Consider the following 22,139-nt stretch of genomic DNA (forward strand, 5'->3'; position numbering starts at 1 on the left):
ATTTCACAGTAGGGGGAAGTGGGGTAAGTTGTGGAAGGGTTAGTTGCGCAACCCCTTGTTTCTAGGAAACCATACACAAAATTAATCATGTGACAAATACTTTGGAGTCTTCGGAAGAACCCACATGGAAAAAGTGTTAAACAAGTTAGGTCCAAAAAAAAGATTTTCACAAAGTCATTTGTGTTATAGGTTTCATCATGCTTGTATCCAGTGGTGGAAAAAGTACCCAATTGTCATACTTGAGTAAAAGTAAAGATACCTTAATAGAAAATGACTCAAGTAAAAGTCACCCAGTAAAATACTACTTGAGTAAAAGTCTAAAAGTATTTGGTTTTAAATATACTTAAGTATCAAAAGTAAATGTAATTGCTAAAATGTACTTAAGTATCAAAAGTAAAAGTATAAATAATTTTAAATTCCTTATATTAAGCAAAGCAGATGGCCACATTTCTAGTTTTTATTTTATTTTTATTGACGGATAGCCAGGGGCATGCTCCAACTCAGACATCATTTACAAACAGAGCATGTATTTAGTGAGTCCCCCAGATCAGAGGCAGTAGGGATGACCAGGGATGTTCTGTTAGTAAATATGTGAATTAGACCATTTTCCTGTCCTGCTAAGCATTCAAAATGTAACAAGTGCTTTTGGGTGTCAGGGTAAAATGTATGAAGTAGAAAGTACATCATTTTCTTTAGGAATGTAGTGAAGTAAAAGTTAGTAAAGTAAAGTACAGATACCCCAAAAAAACTACTTGAGTAGTACTTTAAAGTATTTTTACATAAGTACTTTACACCACTGCTTGTACCTAAACTAAAGTTTATCATTTTATACATCATTTGAGGTCTTTATAAGCTACAATATGAAGTCTTAAATCTAACATGAAAGTGCATCCTTGTGTGGGCTAATATAGTCAAAATGGTGGCTTTGGGGTAAATTGTGCAATTTGGCAAGGGGTAAATTGTACAACTTGGCAAGGGGCAAATTGAGCCATTGGCTAATCAATATACCCCATACAAATGATGATTACATTGTCAGTTTTATGCATAACAAGTTTTGTTTTTTGAAGAAGTAGGATTAATCATATTCAAATGATGATAAATGCCTTTCTCAGTTGGGTTCACCCCCCTCTAGGCCACAATTGAAGTGTTTTCTTCCCAGGCGTAATGCAAGGCATAATCACTGGGATATGAGGTTAAACCAGGGCCTGAGCCTATGTTAAAAGTATTTTAAAAAGTTGTTTTTGGACAAGCTATGGTTTTCAAAACCGTTATGTTTACATTCATTCTGATTATTTCCAGGGATACATGACATCCTGAAATATATGTAGATATCTTTGTTAGAAAGAATACTATATTTACCTTGATATAGTGATGCTGAATGTAAAGAATGGCTCAACATACCCAAGTCTCCCCTACTGAACACCCATAAAAATGTGCTAAATACAGAAATAGGAAGACTAGTGACACCATCAGTGTTATATTAAATAAGGCACTACATTCTCAACTGAAAAATAAAATGGCAATTTGACAAGGTTTGGCCACGTCAAAACATTCTAGGCACCTTTTTCTGGCTGAAACATAGGACATATAATATGTATATTGCATGTAATGGAGTAGGTAACAAAACAAATTGGTCTCAATATTTGGTCAAAAGCTTTAGGTTTCACAACCCCAAACTTCCTTCACTCCCTCTCTTCCTTCACTCATTCTTCCAGCTGGGCCAGTTTCTCTGAATCAGACTCGTACACCTCCTCCTCCTCTTCCTCCACCTCAATCCCATCCATAGTTTTCTGCAGTTGCTCTTTGATGCGGTTGAGCTCCAACAGTCCATTCTGCAGATCCTTACACACTTCCCTGATCTTCCCAGCAAACTCCGTCTTGGCTCCCTTGTTGAGCTCGATGGAGTCCTTGGCCAGGAAGAAGACATCCAGGGCCAGGAAGAGACCTGACATTACTCCTGTGGTGAGACTCATCACCTAAAAAAATAAATTAAAAATAAGAACAAGCAAATCAGCACATGGAGAACATCAAGAATTTAACCATTTGTGATCCATTTTATATTGTTTGTTTTGATCAGTGATTTGTTTTCTTGTTATTTCCTTTTCCCTATTTTAAACCCCATCTAGGGACGGATGCTGCAAATTAGCACCAGCTAAAGCATGATGGTGCAATGCATCTGCCTGTCGATGATTAAATGTGTAAATGTTTTAATTGTACAGTGGGGAAAAAAAGTATTTAGTCAGCCACCAATTGTGCAAGTTCTCCCACTTAAAAAGATGAGAGAGGCCTGTAATTTTCATCATAGGTACACATCAACTATGACAGACAAATTGAGAAAATAAAATTCCAGAAAATCACATTGTAGGATTTTTAATGAATTTATTTGCAAATGATGGTGGAAAATAAGTATTTGGTCACCTACAAACAAGCAAGATTTCTGGCTCTCACAGACCTGTAACTTCGTCTTTAAGAGGCTCCTCTGTCCTCCACTCGTTACCTGTATTAATGGCACCTGTTTGAACTTGTTATCAGTATAAAAGACACCTGTCCACAACCTCAAACAGTCACACTCCAAACTCCACTATGGCCAAGACCAAAGAGCTATCAAAGGACACCAGAAACAAAATTGTAGACCTGTACCAGGCTGGGAAGACTGAATCTGCAATAGGTAAGCAGCTTGGTTTGAAGAAATCAACTGTGGGAGCAATTATTAGGAAATGGAAGACATACAAGACCACTGATAATCTCCCTCGATCTGGGGCTCCACACAAGATCTCACCCCGTGGGGTTAAAATGATCACAAGAACGGTGAGCAAAAATCCCAGAACCACACGGGGGGACCTAGTAAATGACCTGCAGAGAGCTGGGACCAAAGTAACAAAGTCTACCATCAGTAACACACTACGCCGCCAGGGACTCAAATCCTGCAGTGCCAGACGTGTCCCCCTGCTTAAGCCAGTACATGTCCAGGCCCGTCTGAAGTTTGCTAGAGTGCATTTGGATGATCCAGAAGAGGATTGGGAGAATGTCATATGGTCAGATGAAACCAAAATATAACTTTTTGGTAAAAACTAAACTCGTCGTGTTTGGAGGACAAAGAATGCTAAGTTGCATCCAAAGAACACCATACCTACTGTGAAGCATGGGGGTGGAAACATCATGCTTTGGGGCTGTTTTTCTGCAAAGGGACCAGGACGACTGATCTGTGTAAAGGAAAGAATGAATGGGGCCATGTATCGTGAGGTTTTGAGTGAAAACCTCCTTCCATCAGCAAGGGCATTGAAGATGAAACGTGGCTGGGTCTTTCAGCATGACAATGATCCCAAACACACCGCCCGGGCAACGAAGGAGTGGCTTCGTAAGAAGCATTTCAAGGTCCTGGAGTGGCCTAGCCAGTCTCCAGATCTCAACCCCATAGAAAATCTTTGGAGGGAGTTGAAAGTCCGTGTTGCCCAGCGACAGCCCCAAAACATCACTGCTCTAGAGGAGATCTGCATGGAGGAATGGGCCAAAAAACCAGCAACAGTGTGTGAAAACCTTGTGAAGACTTACAGAAAACGTTTGACCTGTGTCATTGCCAACAAAGGGTATATAACAAAGTATTGAGAAACTTTTGTTATTGACCAAATACTTATTTTCCACCATAATTTGCAAATAAATTCATAAAAAATCCTACAATGTGATTTTCTGGATTTTTTTTTCTCATTTTGTCTGTCATAGTTGACGTGTACCTATGATGAAAATTACAGGCCTCTCTCATCTTTTTAAGTGGGAGAACTTGCACAATTGGTGGCTGACTAAATACTTTTTTCCCCCACTGTATCTGTCCTAGGGATGTGACAAATTGAGAATTTTTCTTAATGTTTAAAACCTATATTTTAAAATCTGTTTTCCGTTAAAACGATAAGAAAATGTCTTAACATTCCATGTGAATTCACAATGCAGCTGCGCAAGGAACGGTTTGGGTCTCACGATGCTTCCGTTTCAGATGGTTAAGCATTGCACCTGTACTACCATTACTGTACCTCAATTCCACTTGCAAAGTCTGCATTTCCTTTTCATTTAACTTCTCAAAGTATTGCCATAAAGGACTTCACAGCTGTCGCTTAACTGTTAACGACGTAGTAGTGGAGATTCGACTCCAAAATAATTGACTCCTTGCACGTCGACTCCCGGTGTTGACTCCCATTTCTATGGCAAAATTAGATTCCGTTAGGATCAAGAAGATTTAAATACTGCTAGTTTTCCCAGAAAACTGCCCTTTTCGTCCTCATGCTAGCTAGCAGTAGCCACCACAGCCTTTTTGGAATGGCAGGAAGCCAATCAGCTCCTTTGTTGTTCAATACGACGTGCATTCCATAATGGCTGCTGTGGCTACTGCTATCTAGCATGAGAACGAAAAGGTCAGTTTCCCAGGAAAACTAGCAGTATTTCAATCTTCTCGATGGAGCAGTATGGATAAAGGTACAATTTGCAGTACAGTGACATATACCATCCCTGCATTGACGTTTTTTGACCCATATCTCGCATCGGCTCCACGGTGTCTTAATATAACCATGATTGCGTTCTCACCCCAGTGCAGATCAGTGTAAACAAGCGTAACGGTAGGGTCAGTATCTTCTGGCAAGGTAATCTGTATCTAGCAACGTCTTGTATGCCTCGCAAATTCACCAAAGTAGCCTACAGTTTGCCTCTTCCTCTCTGGTTTTATTTAAATTATGCAACTTTCCCCAGGCCTTTATAGCTTATCGTCTAGTTAGGCTATAACACAGAAAATAATATGTTTTGTGATAACTGCACTGTGATTTTAATTTTGTGGGGCGAAAAAACTTTTTTTTCTTAATGTTAAGTATCCCAATTTAGTTTAAATATTTGAACGTTTAAACGTTCACGTCCCTAATCTGTCCCTAACAAATAATGTACTATCATCATCATAATCATGTACCTGGGCGGCCTTGGCCGCGCCGCCTGCCACGTTGAGAACCTGCACGGTGTTGATCAGACTTTCTGTGTTGATTAGTAATGCCTTGCCGGCCCGGCCACCTTCCTTCATCACGTGTTTGACATTCTGGTTGAGGTATTTCTTAGAGATGCTGTCCACGTACTGGTCAAAGTCCCACTCCTCCAGGGTCTCCATACCGACCTGGGGTGGATGGAGAGAGATGGAGAAAGAGAGAGCGCAAGGGAGAAATAAAAGGGAGAGTAAGAAAAGAAGCAACAACATGATATAAAGTCAAAGGTCAAGACATTCCTTGGTCAAGTCATACCTTGATTACATTGAGACACGATCACGTTTCTTTTTTATTTGTGGGAATACATGGGAACAGATTTCCTAAACTAAACTCATTTTTTGCTGAATTCCTGGTGATTTTACAGTCTTTTTTTTACTTAAAAACAAAATTATAAAGAAAGGCAGGCAGACTGGCAGACTACCAACATTTGGGGGGCCAAAAGAAATCACTAGCGGGCCAGTTTTGGCATGTGGGCCGCATGTTGCCGACCCCTGATCTAAGGGCAACTCCACCCTACACCCACCTGCAAAAAGTCCAGACACTCCTTGATATCCTTCATCTCCTCCTGGTAATCCTGAATCATCTTCTCCACCTTCTTCCTGTCTGTCTTGGAGTGCACCGTATCGGTAATATTCGCAGAGGCTGACGCTACCCCCCCCGCCGTCGCGACGCCGATGCCCACTGCCGTGACGATGAGCGACGTTCCCATGGTGAACGGCGCCAAGATGAGGCCGGTGATAGTGGTGATGCTCCCGGCAACGCTGGCGACTCCACCCCCCACGCTGGCCTTCACAGTCCTCTTGTGGAAGCTGTCGGCGGCGTCAGCCAATGATAGGAGCTCCAGGATGCGTTGCTGTAAGGAGGCACCGCGCTGGTTGAAGAGGCGCACGAACAGACGGGCCGCCATGAAGACACGGTCCGCCACCGCCTCCACTGCCCTGAGAGAGAGGGGAAGGAGGAGAAAGAGAGTGATGGAAAAAGGGAAGGAGAAGTAAGAATCCTGGAGAAGTAAGCCTGATCTTACACTATAAATATCATTTCTCGGTGTTATGAAGTTCAGTTGGGTTCCCTAAAGACGTGTAATACACATTGCCTGAAATCTCACATTGACAATTTATCTTAAAACGACATAACCAATGGGTAAATACTTACATCTCTCCTTCATCCGCTTCAAAGGTGTTGGACTCATTCCACGTTTCCCAACCTAGGGGGAGCAGAGATATAACCTGTAGTTACTGTAAACAACGACAGGAGAACACACATACACACTGGTGAAAAATAGTGCTTTATGCCAAACATACCCTCTACTGTTTTCCACCAATCCATAAGGCCTTCCTCATTCTGAGAATAAAATACTATTAGTCACATACACATAATGCAGTATGAATGCACAAACAAGGTATAGTGTCATACTGAGTAATATGTTGTACGGTTATATTGCGATTTAAGGCATACATGTTCAATAACCACCGTCCAGTGTCATAGTAAATTATGAAGTATCATAATGCAACATAGTACATGTGATACATACATCCTCACTGTCCAGTGGGTTTCCTTCACTAGGTACTGGCACTGCAGCCATCTCCAGTTTCTGGACCTCCACTATGCCCACCTGGGCTGTGGGCTGAGCATCAGTATTCTGTATGAAAATAAAGATGAATATAAGTGAAGATATTATTAAATTGTAATATTATTATTATTCATATGAACATTAAGAAAGAACACCTAGAGTAAAAAAGACAGGCATGACTAAGACCAAAAGGAAGAGTGAAAATATGGTTACTGTAGCTCCGTAGCCAAACAGGGTACCAGGGAGAATCCTTCGGATTCGGAATGTCTACCAGAGAGACAAACAGACAGAAACATAACAACACACCCTGTGAAGAGGCCCTATGTAGATGATGTACTTAAATAAGATGATAGTATTATAGTGTGGTACTTTGTGACAACTGCTGATGTAAAAGGACTTTTTAAAATACATTTGATGAATTGTATAATATAATAGTCATAATAGTATGTTTTTTTTTAAAGTTACATACCCCAGTCCTTTTCTTATTTTCTTGTGGAGGTTCACTTTTCACTGAAAATATTGCGTCATTGTCTGTGTACCACACGCTCTGTAACAAGTCATGGAGTAAGTTGTCATTTTGGCTAACCCTGTACGTGAAATATACACCTGCATTTGATTTTGCAGTTGGGACATCATAGACGTGTTGTTGTACCTGATTCTCTGTAGGGGGTAAAACGTTGGTGTCATTCAGACTGTCAGAACTGGAGGATGAATCACTGTGTAACGGCTGAGTCTCCTGAAATGAAGGGAGAAGAAGGAAGGGAGTAAGAGGAAGAGAGGGGGAGTATTTTAATAATAATAATAATAATAATAATAATATTAATATACCATTTAGCAGACGCTTTTATCCAAAGCGACTTACAGTCATGTGCGCATACATTTTTACGTATGGGTGGTCCCGGGGATCGAACCCACTACCCTGGCGTTACAAACGCCATGCTCTACCAATTAAATATTTGCCATTTTGCATATAGTGACATTCTACCAGTCAGTCAGTCTAAACCAGTGTTTCACAAACCTCTCCTCGAGTACCCCCAGCCAGTCCATGTCTTTGATTTATTCCAGAACTAGCACAGCTGATTCAAACGGCCTCTTAATCATCAAACCCTTCATTAGTTGGATCAGCAGTGCTAGTTCTGGAATATATCAAATAACTGGACTGGCTGGGGTTACTCCAGGACAGGTTTGGGAAACACTAGTCTAAACTATTGGAGCTTCCTTTGCAGTACAACAAGGGTCAGTAGACTACCTGGGTTTGTGTTGTAGATGCAGTACAACAAGGGTGAGTAGACTACCTGGGTTTGTGTTGTAGATGCAGTACAACAAGGGTGAGTAGACTACCTGGGTTTGTGGTGTAGATGCAGTACAACAAGGGTGAGTAGACTACCTGGGTTTGTGTTGTAGACGCAGTACAACAAGGGTAAGTAGACTACCTGGGTTTGTGTTGTAGACGCAGTACAACAAGGGTGAGTAGACTACCTGGGTTTGTGTTGTAGATGCAGTACAACAAGGGTGAGTAGACTACCTGGGTTTGTGTTGTAGATTTGAATGGGTTGACTTTCTGCATCATTCCCTTGAACATCCCAGGGTTCTGAAAAACCAGGTGAACACAGAAATCACTTAGTAGTGATAATAAAAATGTTCCTCTACCAGCACTGTTGTATTTCTATACTAAGAAGATGTATGCCTCAGCACCAAGGATAAACGGGTTTACCTCTTTGCCTGCAAAACTGTTATTCTCAGCCAGACTGCCAGCACTGGAGGACAAATCACTGTGTATGGACTGGGTGTCCTGAAAAGAAAGGAGAGAAAATAGTACATTTCATATTTAGCATAACTTTGCAATATGATACAGGTTGATCATCATATCATGACTACCTGATTCGGTGTTGTAGATTTGAAAGGGTTGACTTTTTGCATCATTCCCATAAACATTCCAGGATTCTGCTGCTGCAAAACACAAGGCAAACAAATCTTCTGTATGACAGCAAAAAAAAACATCTTCATCAGTATTGCTTATTTATGCCTCATGAACAGGTTTACCGATTTGCTTTCTGGTAGCTTTGCTGTGACGTGGTGATCCACAGTGTCCGTTGGAACGTCTTCCTTTCTCACCTAAAATACACACAAATGGATACCAAATGTAAATAGGAAAGCCTGGTGTTCTGGTAACCTTGTACCTGTGCAGTTTACAGGTGGGACATTTCATGGATAGGTGTAGATGCTATATACTAACTTTTTGACTCATCACATATGCTGCTGCTAGTTTTACTGTCACTTTATTCCTAGTTACACAGTTGAAGTCAGAAGTTTACATACACCTTAAACAAATACATTTAAACTCAGTTTTTCACAATTCCAGACATTTAATCCTAGTAAAAATTCCCTTTCTTAGGTCAGTTAGGATCACCACTTTAGTTTAAGAATGTGACATGTCAGAATAATACATTTTTTACATTACATTTTAGTCATTTAGCAGACGCTCTTATCCAGAGCGACTTAGAGGAGCAATTAGGGTTAAGTGCCTTGCTCAAGGGCACATCGGCAGATTTTTCACCTAGTCGGCTCGGGGATTAGAACCAGCGACCTTTCGGATACTGGCACAACGCTCTTAACCATTTCAGCTTTTATTTCTTTCATCACATTCCCAGTGGGTCAGAAGATTACATGCACTCAATTAGTATTTGGTAGCTTTGCCTTTAAATTGTTTAACTTGGGTCAAACGTGTCAGGTAGCCTTCCACAAGCTTGCCAGAATAAGTTGGGTGAATTTTGGCCCATTCCTCCTGACAGAGCTGGTGTAACTTTTATTTATTTTTTATTTTTTTATTTCACCTTTATTTAACCAGGTAAACCAGTTGAGAACAAGTTCTCATTTACAACTGCGACCTGGCCAAGATAAAGCAAAGCAGTGCGATAAAAACAACAACACAGAGTTACATATGGGGTAAAACAAAACAAAGTCAAAAAAAATACAACAGAAATACATATATATACAGTGTGTGCAAATTTAGCAAGTTATGGAGGTAAGGCAATAAAATAGGCTATAGTGCAAAATAATTACAATTAGTATTAACACTGGAATGATAGATGTGCAAGAGATGATGTGCAAATAGAGATACTGAGTCAGGTTTGTAGGCCTCCTTGCTCGCACACGCCTTTTCAGTTCTGCCCACACATTTTCTATAGGATTGAGGTCAGGGCTTTGTGATGGCCACTCCAATACCTTGACTTTGTTGTCCTTAAGCCATTTTGCCACAACTTTGGAAGTGTGCTTGTGATTGCATTGTCCATTTGGAAGACCCATTTGCGACCAAGCTTTAACTTCCTGACTGATGTCTTGAGATGTTGCTTCAATATATCCACATAATTTTCCTTCCTCATGATGCCATCTATTTTGTGAAGTGCGCCAATCCCTCTAGCAGCAAAGCACCCCCACAGCATGATGCTGCCACCCCCGTGCTTCACGGTTGGGATGGTGCTATTCGGCTTGCAAGCACCCCCTTTTTCCTCCAACACAATGGTCATTATGGCCAAACAGTTCTATCTTTGTTTCATCAGACCAGAGGACATTTCTCCAAAAAGTACGATCTTTGTCCCCATGTGCAGTTGCAAACCGTAGTCTGGCTTGTTTATGGTGGTTTTGGAGCAGTGGCTTCTTCCTGCTAAGCGGCCTTTCAGATTATGTCGATATAGGACTCGTTTTACTGTGGATATAGATACTTTTGTACCCGTTTCCTCCAGCATCTTCACAAGGACCTTTGCTGTTCTTCTGGGATTGATTTGCACTTTTCGCACCAAAGTATGTTCATCTCTAGGAGACAGAACGCATCTCCTTCCTGAGCGGTATGATGGCTGCGTGGTCCCATGGTGTTTATACTTGCATACTATTGTTTGTACAGATGAACGTGGTACCTTCAGGCGTTTGGAAATTGCTCCCAAGGATGAACCAGACTTGTGGAGGTCTACAATTGTTTTTCTGAGGTCTTGGGTGATTTCTTTTGATTTTCCCATGATATCAAGCAAAGAGGCACTGAGTTTGAAGGAAGGTCTTGAAATACATCCACAGGTACAACTCCCATTGACTCAAATTATGTCCATTAGCCTATCAGAAGCTTCTAAAGCCATGACATAATTTTCTGTAATTTTACAAGCTGTTTAAAAAGGCACAGTCAACTTAGTGTATGTAAACTTCTGACCCACTGGAATTGTGATAAAGTGAATTATAAGTGAAATAATCTGTCTGTAAACAATTGTTGGAAAAATTACTTGTGTCATGCACAAAGCAGATGTCCAAACCGACTTGCCAAAACTATAGTTTGTTAACAAGAAATTTGTGGAGTGGTTGAAAAACGAGTTTTAATGACTCCAACCTAAGTATGTGTAAACTTCCGACTTCAACTGTATGTCCATACACTATCTACCTCAATTACCATGTACCCCTTCACATTGACTCGGTACCCCGTGTATATAGCCAAGCTATCTTTACTCTTTGGGTATCTATTATTACTTTTATTATTATGCGTTTTACTTTTTCTATTAATTCTCTATGTTCTTTCTCTCTACATTGTTGGGAAGGGCCCGTAAGGTGAGTAGGTGTGTCCAAACTCTTGACTGGTACTATATATATATATATATATATATATATATATATATATATATATATATATATATATATATATATATATATATTAGGGGTGTAACGATTCGTTTTAACAACGATTCGATTTGTATCACGATTCGTGGTTGTCGATACGATTCAAGGACGATATTGGTTCATTTAGAACGATACGATCCGAAACAATTCAGTGACTTGAAATCGATTCAGTAACCTTTTAGCCAAAAATTCAACCAGTGTGACTGAAATAAATACCTGGATACTGGACAGTGCAAGTGAAGTTTCCTAGATTCCTGTTTCTTGTAAGGACCGCAATGGTGGCTTGATAATTTCTCGCTCGTCGGCTTCTCCTCTGTCGTCCGCCATGCTATGTTTTGTTGTCTTTGCGCCTTTGCGCTGCTGGATAGGCAGACTGAATCGAGTAATGTTTAAAGCCTTTATCATTAAAAGTCCTAAGAAAAAACATCCATATAAAGTCTGACGTGCTTAAATCCAATGGGTTATTTCCTAGTATCGATACAATCGATGTATTACATTTTAAAACGATGTTAGATTGATATACAGTGGGGAAAAAAAGTATTTAGTCAGCCACCAATTGTGCAAGTTCTCCCACTTAAAAAGATGAGAGAGGCCTGTAATTTTCATCATAGGTACACGTCAACTATGACAGACAAAATGAGACTTTTTTTCTCAAGAAAATCACATTGTAGGATTTTTTATGAATTTATTTGCAAATTATATTGGAAAATAAGTATTTGGTCAATAACAAAAGTTTCTCAATACTTTGTTCTATACCCTTTGTTGGAAATGACACAGGTCAAACGTTTTCTGTAAGTCTTCACAAGGTTTTCACACACTGTTGCTGGTATTTTGGCCCATTCCTCCATGCAGATCTCCTCTAGAGCAGTGATGTTTTGGGGCCTTCGCTGGGCAACACAGACTTTCAACTCCCTCCAAAGATGTTCTATGGGGTTGAGATCTGGAGACTGGCTAGGCCACTCCAGGACCTTGAAATGCTTCTTACGAAGCCACTCCTTCGTTGCCCGGGCGGTGTGTTTGGGATCATTGTCATGCTGAAAGACCCAGCCACGTTTCATCTTCAATGCCCTTGCTGATGGAAGGAGGTTTTCACTCAAAATCTCACGATACATGGCCCCATTCATTCTTTCCTTTACACGGATAAGTCGTCCTGGTCCCTTTGCAGAAAAACAGCCCCAAAGCATGATGTTTCCACCCCCATGCTTCATAGTAGGTATGGTGTTCTTTGGATGCAACTCAGCATTCTTTGTCCTCCAAACATGACGAGTTGAGTTTTTACCAAAAAGTTCTATTTTGGTTTCATCTGACCATATGACATTCTCCCAATCCTCTTCTGGATCATCCATATTCACTCTAGCAAACTTCAGACGAGCCTGGACATGTACTGGCTTAAGCAGGGAGACACGTCTGGCACTGCAGGATTTGAGTCCCTGGCGGCGTAGTGTGTTACTGATGGTAGACTTTGTTACTTTGGTCCCAGCTCTCTGCAGGTCATTCACTAGGTCCCCCCATGTGGTTCTTTGATTTTTGCTCACCGTTCTTGTGATCATTTTGACCCCACGGGGTGAGATCTTGCGTGGAGCCCCAGATCGAGGGAGATTATCAGTGGTCTTGTATGTCTTCCATTTCCTAATAATTGCTCCCACAGTTGATTTCTTCAAACCAAGCTGCTTACCTATTGCATATTCAGTCTTCCCAGCCTGGTGCAGGTCTACAATTTTGTTTCTGGTGTCCTTTGACAGCTCTTTGGTCTTGGCATAGTGGAGTTTGGAGTGTGACTGTTTGAGGTTGTGGACAGGTGTCTTTTATACTGATAACAAGTTCAAACAGGTGCCATTAATACAGGTAATGAGTGGAGGACAGAGGAGCCTCTTAAAGAAGAAGTTACAGGTCTGTGAGAGCCAGAAATCTTCCTTGTTTGTAGGTGACCAAATACTTATTTTCCACCATCATTTGCAAATAAATTCATTAAAAATCCTACAATGTGATTTTCTGGATTTTCTTTCCTCAATTTGTCTGTCATAGTTGACGTGTACCTATGATGAAAATTACAGGCCTCTCTCATCTTTTTAAGTGGGAGAACTTGCACAATTGGTGGCTGACTAAATACTTTTTTCCCCCACTGTATGTTGTCCAAAAGGCCAACTCGCCGAGCACAGATCGATGTAGTTGGATCATAGGAATATAAATCGATACATCGATGTAGTAGATGGATCGTTACACCCCTAATATATATATATATATTAGTATTTTAGTTTTTTTGTAGAGATGTTGTATTGTACCTGTTTTCCTGTGGAAGCCAAACTGTCAGCACTGGAGGCCAGATTGCTGTGTATGGACAGAGTATCCTGAAAAAGAGGACAAAGGGAGAAATCAGGAAAATAGGGAGTTTGCTTATTTAGCACAACTAGGTATTTTGCATAACCAAAACCATCAGTCCCAAATTATGTAATTGCAATATGATACAGCATTATCATCATCACTGTCACTACCACCATCTTCATCATTATCACCATTATAAGTACCTGTGTCTGTGCAGTAGATTTGAATGGGTTGACTTTCTGCATCATTCCCGTGAACATTCCAGGGTTCTGCTAAATCAAACCACATGGCACACAAATCCCTTTCAGGATGATCAACCCTTAAAGTTATTCAACTCATTATACTGTACATTGATAAACATCTTTACCTGCTTGGCTTCAGGTAGCTTCGCTGTCACTTGGTGATCTACAGTGTCTGTTGAAGGGTCCTCCTTTCTCACCTGAAACACAAGCAAATAGATACCAAATGCACAGAATAGTCTTCAATAGATTACAGGTAGGACATTATTTTGACATGTGTTGTACCTGTCTTTCTGTTGAGCTGTTCTCAGCCAGACTGCCAGCACTGGAGGACAGATCACTGTGTATCGACTGAGTGTCCTCAAACATAAGGAAAGAGAGCGAAAAATAGGGTATTTGAATATTTGCCGCTTTGCATTAGTAATGTTATTCTAATTATCAGTCCAAAATAAAAATAAAACGTATTTGCAATATGATACAGGGTGACCAAATGTATTTCATGAGACAACTGTAATGTGACTAGTGAACTCATCATCTTCACTACCTGTGTCTGTGCTGTAGATTTGAAAGGATTGACTTTCTGCATCATTCCCGTGAACATTCCAGGGTTCTGGACGACCTAAAAGGTGCACACGTGACACACAAAACACTTTCAGTACAGCAGCAATAATAAAATTTTACTCTACACACTAATATAGTCCTATACTCTGTAGCTCAGTTGGTAGAGCATGGCGTTTGCAACGCCAGGGTTGTGGGTTCGATTCCCACGGGGGGCCAGTATGAAAATGTATGCACTCACTAACTGTAAGTCGCTCTGGATAAGAGCGTCTGCTAAATGACTAAAATGTAAATATACTAAGGATAATGATGCTTTAGATCCAAGGATGAACAGACAGGTTTACCTGTTTGCCTTCTGGTAGCTTTTCCTGATCCACAGTGTCTTTTGGAGGGTCCTCTTTTCTCACCTAAAAACACAAACAAACACAAATGGGTACTAAATATAAAGAACATAGTGTTGAACAACATAGTATGATGAAGTGGATTATAGGTAATACCTGTGTAGAGGACTTGAATGGGTTGACTTTCTGTGTTACTCCTTTAAACATACCCGGGTTCTGCAACACATACAAGCATCATGGTTCCCTCAATTATATCACACATATCTTATTTTTTTATTAATAACGAAAAGGAACAGAAGTCTGACAAGTCGGATTAGTTTAGATACAGAGTATGCAGAGCAGAAATCTACCTGTTTCGTGTCAGGGACATTTCTATCCACAGTCTTCTCTGACACTGGATCTGTAGCTGTACTGGCTGTAGAGGAGGTCTGGGTGGAAGAGAAGGATCAATGAGGATCTTTGGTGTTTGTTTCCACTAAAAATAGTAGCCTGGGCCTGTATTTATAAAGCGTCTCAGAGTAGGAGTGCTGATATAGGATGACACTCTCCCTATCTTACTCATTATGATCTGAAAGGCAAAACTGATCCTAGATCAGCACTCCTACTGTGAGACACTTTTTGAATACAGGCCCTGGTCCCAGATCAGTTTATCCTGCCTTGCCAAATAGAAATAGATTATATTTCTATGCCTTGCCAACTTCTACGGTCGTTGGTGACAATGACCTTAGGAGTTTGCAAAGCAGAACAAACTGATCTGGGACCAGGAAATGAAAATAGTAATCTATTTAACATTACTGATGTAGTAACCTGTGTTGTGGTTTTGAACGGATTAACTTTCTGCATGACTCCCATCACCCCAGTCCTCTGTGTGAAACAAACAAACAAAAACACAACTCATCACAAAATCTACTTACAATGGGCAGGGAGAGCGTGCTTAGTTGTAGCCTTTTATAACCTTGTTTTTGGGGAGCAGCTCACTCTTGACATCATTGTTATTCTACTCAAAACAATCAGTTGATAATGGTTAACAGTCAATTGCATCGTATGTAAAAACAACACAAACGTTTTGTTGGTGTTGTGTTTACAGACAATACAATGGGGATGTATTAGCTGGAATTCCATTTCAACTTACTGTGCCGGTGGGCAGGAAGGTTGGTCATTATGATGGGGGGAATTTGAGACAAAATATCTAAAGGATGGTATTATTTAACAGACTTCCAAAACGTGGGTGTGTTGTAGACCCACTTCCTCTTTGCATACCGCATGTCCAAATAAAAGTCCCACATGTTATTCCTTTTTTGTCCACTTATGACGCATGTGCAGGACTTTTATTTTGACATGAGGTAAGCAGAGAGGAAGTTGGTCTACAAGACACCCATGTTTGGAAAGTCTGTTTAATAATGCGATCCTTAAGATATTTTGTCTCAAATTACCCCTGTCATAATAACAAGTGTCCTGCCCACTGGCACAGTAAGTTGAAATGGAATTGTATTTAACTTCTGCCTTAACGCGGACTGTTTTTGTGCAACCCAATACAATTGAAAGCAATGCTAGTGTATGTAAATACACCTGCGTTGCTAAAAGCAGCTAGGGATGTGTGAGCACGTATGGTGATGACAGTGTGTGTGTACACGTTTTACTATACTTGTGAGTATCAGAAGTCCTCACAAGAATAGTAAACCAACTGAGATTCAGAGAAGTGAGGACATTTTGCCAGTCCCCACTTGTAAAAAATGCTATTTTAGGCTTAGGGTTAAGGGTCAGTGGTTAGGTTTAGGGTTAGGGAAAATAGGATTTTGAATAGGAATCAATTGTTGGTCCCCAAAAAGTCCTCACGAGTATAGTAAGACAAAGCTGTGTGTGTGTGTGTGTGTGTGTGTGTGTGTGTGTGTGTGTGTGTGTGACTACAGCATTGTAAGTCTCTCTTATACCTGTGAGTTACCGCTAGTATCATTGTCCTTGTTCAAGCTGTGTGTGGTTGTGTTGCTCATCTCCTGTGGACAGACAGAACACATCAATATCATGGACCAAATGAATGAATTGATGAAAAACAAAAACAACTAACAAAGAAACACTATTCGTCCATTCAATAGGACACTTTTGTTTCAGTATTCACACAACCACATACACACATAACATGAGCTCACTGGATTCAATGGGGGGGGGGGGGGGGGCAATATGGACAGAAATCTTGAATTAATGCGATAACGATAAATAAAACGATAAGTTTATAACATTACTGTACATAACAGTTTTTACAAACTGGTTGTAGACATCAATTGTCCCAATCAACCATATTAACAAACATTTCATTTTCTAACTTCACATTTCTCTAGTATAGGCTACTTATCGTAATGAACGAGATCAGGAAAATGCCTGCTATAAGTGATCGGTAGGGTCGATACTTTTCGGTTTATGGTCCCAGCTCTAGCGTGTGTATTAAATCAGTGTCCTACCTCACTACTGGGTCTGGGTGGAATCACTGGAGTATCCTTGTTGTCCCTTCGCGGAATATTCATACTATGTTACATATACAAAGGTGACACATGAGAAACACATGATTCGAACAGGACACAGAACACACACACACACACAGGTAGTATAGCGTTATTGTGTTATATGTGTCCCTATAACCACTGATACTGGGTCACATACATAACTACCTTGAGTTGACTTTGACTTTGCTAAGCAATGTCAATACACAACACGATTGGGATATATTTAGCCTACTACAATAGCGTTGGTCGCCTACCTTTATATGGCACGTCGAGTCGGTGTATAAGTTTAGGTGTTTTATTTGAGGTGTTACAGTAGGGCTGTAGAAAACGCGAAGGAAAAAACTTCTGCAATTCCGTCACTTCCCTGATGACTTGTCAAACTCATTTTGCAGCGAAGGGAACTAGCCTACTGACGCGGAATAGAGGCAACACAAACTTGACTGCATTCAACTTTGTTCTTTCTGCTCCGGTTTATGATGAGCTCATTTTATCGCAAAGGGGAGCAATACACTAGACCCTCGAGTCGAGTCCTGTTTCTGCGCTTTGTGAAAAGTTTGAGATGTAAGAATTAAGAAGACCCGCCCACGGGTATTGATATTGCGCTCAGAGTTATTGAGGGGGCTCGATTAATCTGGCCCGGGGTACACCGGGGTATATCCCGTCACGTCATCGGGCGAAAGCGGGGAGGGTGGAGCGCCCTTCTCAAATCACACAGTAATTTGCGCCTCTCGGTCATGTTGTCAACAAGGTTGCATGGTGCATCATCCAGAAACATACATCCCTTCCATAAAATAGACGTTTGAATTTTCAAACTACCATTCATTGGGATGGCAGATAACACGTTTCTATCAAAAGCAATCGCTTTTGCATGTGAAACCACTGAATCCTACTCATTACTACATGTGCTTAATTACGTAACTTTTGTTTTAAGTCGAGCCGACTTTGCCTTCTGACAGAGTGGAGCACCTGTCCCACTTAGCTATAATAAGAACTAGAAACTGCCTCCAATATGTCCAACCATTGTTTTCAATAAAATCTACTCTCTGTCGCATACGACGTTTCGTGGGGGGTGCCAAATTATTAAGGACTAAGAGGACTGTGCTCTAGCTTGCTCTATATGTGCACCTCGGGAGACAGTTGGATGATATTTACTATTTAACACAACAGCAATCACAACAACCAAGCCTTGATACAGATGTAGATCGATAACATCAGGTGTACTCTGGGAACTGTAGTCCTCTTAAACAGCAAAACACAAAGGTGTTTTTGATTTTGCAAAAATGTTTAGTTGTTGAAGACTGATCACATCCAATCAAAAAAGACAACAGTTCCTCAGACTTTGGTGTAAGCTACAGTACATTTTTAGGTCATAATATATTCCCTTAAACTGAAACTAAAGCATGTAGAATATGTATAGTGGAAGAGTGTAATGATGCTGTATCTGGTGTGTGCTCCCGGTCCAGACCTGTCCCCACTAACTGAGTTGACCCTGTCTCTTAAGTGCATTGAAGTGCCAGTGCATCAGTAGATACATCTACATGGATGAAATGTTGCTTTTCATTTGCACTCAAATGGTTTGAGATGTTTCCTCTACCTAGTTGAGACAGTTTGGTATGGAAAGTCAATGATGTCCCAGTCTATCTTGCAAGATGGTCTGGAGTATTAATACTCACACATAATTGTGTTATTCAAGGGCTGTCACATTCCTAGGAAAACTGGGCAGCAAAGTTATACAAACAATAGCATTACTTGTTGAGTCAGATGAGCATGAGCATAATTTCATTTATAAATGTATTCTTAGAAATGTATGGGTTGACCACATCAGAGCCAAAGCAAAGTAGCAGTTACTGCAATTCTCACCAGAGGATAAAGTGATTAACAGATATTAAGCATGGGAGACATACAATAAGAGACATACATACGTAAAAATTTATGCACGCATGACTGTAAGTCGCTTTGGATAAAAGCGTCTGCTAAATGGCATATTATATATTAAATTATATTATACAAGACATTAAATAATACATTTTATTTTATTCACACCAACTGACATAAGTATGAAAATGTATGCACTCACTAACTGTAAGTCGCTCTGGGAAGAGCGTCTGCAAAATGACTAAAATGTAAAATGTAAATGTATAAGTGTAACTCTTGTGATTGCCATATCAACAGAGTTGATTGGAATTTGTTTCAATACAGCTCATGCAAACAAAAACAGTAGACAGTAAAAACTGTATCACAAAATAAAAAACAAAACATCCATAAAAGCATTCATACTTGATCAGTACTCTAGATCTCAAGGGCCACCACTAGTGACTGCTAACCAGAATAGTATTTTCCTCACTAAAGTGCCTGTGAGAGGAAGCTACTAGACTATTGAGACACAGCCACAGTGTGTGTCCTCAAGGTGAAGAGGTGTTGAATGGGCCTCATGGGGGTCAGCGGGAGGCGAAGAAGCCTTGCGGGTGAACATGATAATGTCGCTCGGTTTTTATAGTAACAGGAACTGCAAGAAGTCGGCCATTATGAAACGGAGATCCGGGGGCTGCCGCAGATATGAGGCATACTCTGCTTTCAACTCCTCCTGCAACAACATGTGTAACACACACACAAATACAAAAGCCAGGTCATGTTGGAAACTTAGGGGTTAGTGGTTTGAGAGTAAGGGGCTAGGCCTGGGTTAGAGTAGGGGGTAATTGGTAAGGTGTAGGGAAATACTTAATATGTCACCTTTCTGTCCAGGAAATTGGAGTGCATCTGCATGTCCTCCTAACCCACCAGATGCCTCTTCTCAAACACAGGCTTATCCTCCCTCACATTTCACACACATACACCCAAACATGTAAATAGGGGATCACTGCTAATAGTGTAGTGTAGTAGCAGTGCCAACGCTGAGGGAGGTCTATTAACCTGCGCCGCAGTGCACCCGGCTATGGCCCGTGACGTGAATGGGCAAAAGCGGTGAGGGAGGAGCGCCCTTCTCAAATCGAACAGTAATCTGTGCTGCTCGGTCATGTTGTCAACAAGGTAGCATGGTGCATCATTCAGAAAGATACAAAATCTATTTTCAATAAAAACATACAGTACCAGTCAAAAGTTTGGAAACACCTTCTCATTCAAGGGTTTTTCTTTATTTTTTAAAAACTATTTTCTACATTGTAGAATAATAGTGAAGACATCAAAACTATGAAATAACACATATGGAATCATGTAGTAACCAAAAAACTGTTAAACATTTTTGATTATTCAAAGTAGCCACCCTTTGCCTTGATGACAGCTTTGCACACTCTTGGCATTCTCTCAACCAGCTTCACCTTGATTGCTTTTTCAACAGTATTGAAGGAGTTCCCACATATGCTGAGCACTTGTTGGCTGCTTTTCCTTCACTCTGCAGTCCAACGCATCCCAAACCATCTCAATTATATTGAGGTCGGGTGATTGTGGAGGCCAGGTCATCTGATGCAGCACTCCATCACTCTCCTTGGTAAAATAGCCCTTACACAGCCTGGAGGTGTGTTTTGGGTCATTGTCCTGTTGAAAAACAAATTATAGTCCCACTAAGCGCAAACCAGATGGGATGGCGTATCGCTGCAGAATGCTGTGGTAGCCATGCTGGTTAAGTGTGCCTTGAATTCTAAATAAATCACGGACAGTGTCACCAGCAAAGCACCCCCACACCATCACACCTCCTCCTCCATGCTTCACTGTGGGAACCACACATGCAGAGATCATCTGTTCACCTACTCTGCGTCTCACAAAGACACAGCGGTTATTTGGGCTGCAATCTGAGGTGCAGTTAACTCGAATTTATCCTCTGCAGCAGAGGTAACTCTGGATCTTCCTTTCCTGTGGTGGTGCTCATGAGAGCCAGTTTCATCATAGCGCTTGACGGTTTTTGTGACTGCACTTGAAGAAACGTTAAAATTTCTTGAAATTTTCCGGATTGACTGACCTTCTTGTCTTCAAGTAATGATGGACTGTCGTTTCTCTTTGCTTATTTGAGCTGTTCTTGACATAATATGGACTTGGTTTTTTACCAAATAGGGCTATCTTCTGTATACCACCCCTACCTTGTCACAACACAACTGATTGGCTCAAACGCATTAAGAAGGAAATAAATTCCACAAATTAACTTTTAACAAGGCACACCTGTTCATTGAAATACATTCCAGGTGACTATCTCATGAAGCTGGTTGAGAGAATGCCAAGAGTGTGCAAAGCTGTCATCAAGCAAAGGGTGGCTACTTTGAATAATCTCAAATATAAAACACTTTTTTGGTTACTACATGATTCCATATGTGTTATTTCATAGTTTTGATGTCTTCACTGCTATTCTACAATGTAGAAAATAGTAAAAATAAAGAAAAACCCTGGAATGAGTAGGTGTGTCCAAACTTTTGACTGGTACTGTATGTTCAAATTTTCTAACTAGTTTTCCTCGCCCGGGAGGCAGCCCCGTTCCAAATAGAATGCAATAAATTTTTTGCCGGTGCAAAACACGCCTACATAGGCGCCCGGGCGATATTAATCGAATCCCCTCACTACCAAGTGGCTAGGATGTCTTCCACTGAGTCCACCATCCTCTCCACACCAAACACCTCCAGTTTCATAGACAGGTAGGCTATTTGGAAAGAGAAACAGAAAACAGTAAACACAGACTTAGAAAGTCCAACTCTCAGACTTCCTCTCCACACCAAACACCTCCAGTTTCATAGACAGGTAGGCTATTTGGAAAGAGAAACAGTTCCACAATTTCTCTTCTTAAAATCAGATTTTAAACCTAATCTTAACCGCACTGCTAACTTTACGCAGTCTATCGAGTGGAAACGTTAGCTAGCTAAACGTTTTTTTTAAAAGTTAACTTATGTGCACAGCCGCTAGGTTAACGCTGGCTAGATTACCAAGTCACTCAACTAACTAGCTAGCTTGTCTAGCCACAAACA

At 40.7% G+C, this 22,139-nt stretch overlaps 1 protein-coding gene across 1 annotated transcript in view; it reads right to left on the minus strand.

Moving 5' to 3' along the window:
- Positions 1-473: 473 nt before the first annotated feature.
- Positions 474-22,139, minus strand: part of LOC311132540 (uncharacterized protein) — a gene marked incomplete at its 5' end in the record, with an annotated part of 42,226 nt that continues 20,560 nt past the window's right edge. The window contains 25 exons of the mRNA XM_084165807.1: positions 474-1,976; positions 4,946-5,143; positions 5,536-5,950; positions 6,165-6,216; positions 6,314-6,353; positions 6,544-6,651; positions 6,796-6,849; positions 7,052-7,129; positions 7,235-7,318; positions 8,108-8,173; positions 8,297-8,374; positions 8,461-8,532; positions 8,626-8,697; positions 13,521-13,586; positions 13,764-13,832; positions 13,928-13,999; positions 14,085-14,159; positions 14,344-14,418; positions 14,702-14,764; positions 14,855-14,914; positions 15,049-15,126; positions 15,506-15,562; positions 16,630-16,692; positions 17,155-17,218; positions 21,742-21,817. Coding sequence (XP_084021933.1) covers positions 1,704-1,976; positions 4,946-5,143; positions 5,536-5,950; positions 6,165-6,216; positions 6,314-6,353; positions 6,544-6,651; positions 6,796-6,849; positions 7,052-7,129; positions 7,235-7,318; positions 8,108-8,173; positions 8,297-8,374; positions 8,461-8,532; positions 8,626-8,697; positions 13,521-13,586; positions 13,764-13,832; positions 13,928-13,999; positions 14,085-14,159; positions 14,344-14,418; positions 14,702-14,764; positions 14,855-14,914; positions 15,049-15,126; positions 15,506-15,562; positions 16,630-16,692; positions 17,155-17,218; positions 21,742-21,817 — 2,408 coding nt within the window. The 3' untranslated portion in view covers positions 474-1,703. The remainder of the gene's footprint in view (positions 1,977-4,945; positions 5,144-5,535; positions 5,951-6,164; positions 6,217-6,313; positions 6,354-6,543; positions 6,652-6,795; positions 6,850-7,051; positions 7,130-7,234; positions 7,319-8,107; positions 8,174-8,296; positions 8,375-8,460; positions 8,533-8,625; positions 8,698-13,520; positions 13,587-13,763; positions 13,833-13,927; positions 14,000-14,084; positions 14,160-14,343; positions 14,419-14,701; positions 14,765-14,854; positions 14,915-15,048; positions 15,127-15,505; positions 15,563-16,629; positions 16,693-17,154; positions 17,219-21,741; positions 21,818-22,139) is intronic.

Source organism: Coregonus lavaretus (assembly GCF_964263955.1).
Source record: "Coregonus lavaretus genome assembly, chromosome: 7".
NCBI classification, from domain to species: Eukaryota; Metazoa; Chordata; class Actinopteri; order Salmoniformes; family Salmonidae; genus Coregonus; species Coregonus lavaretus.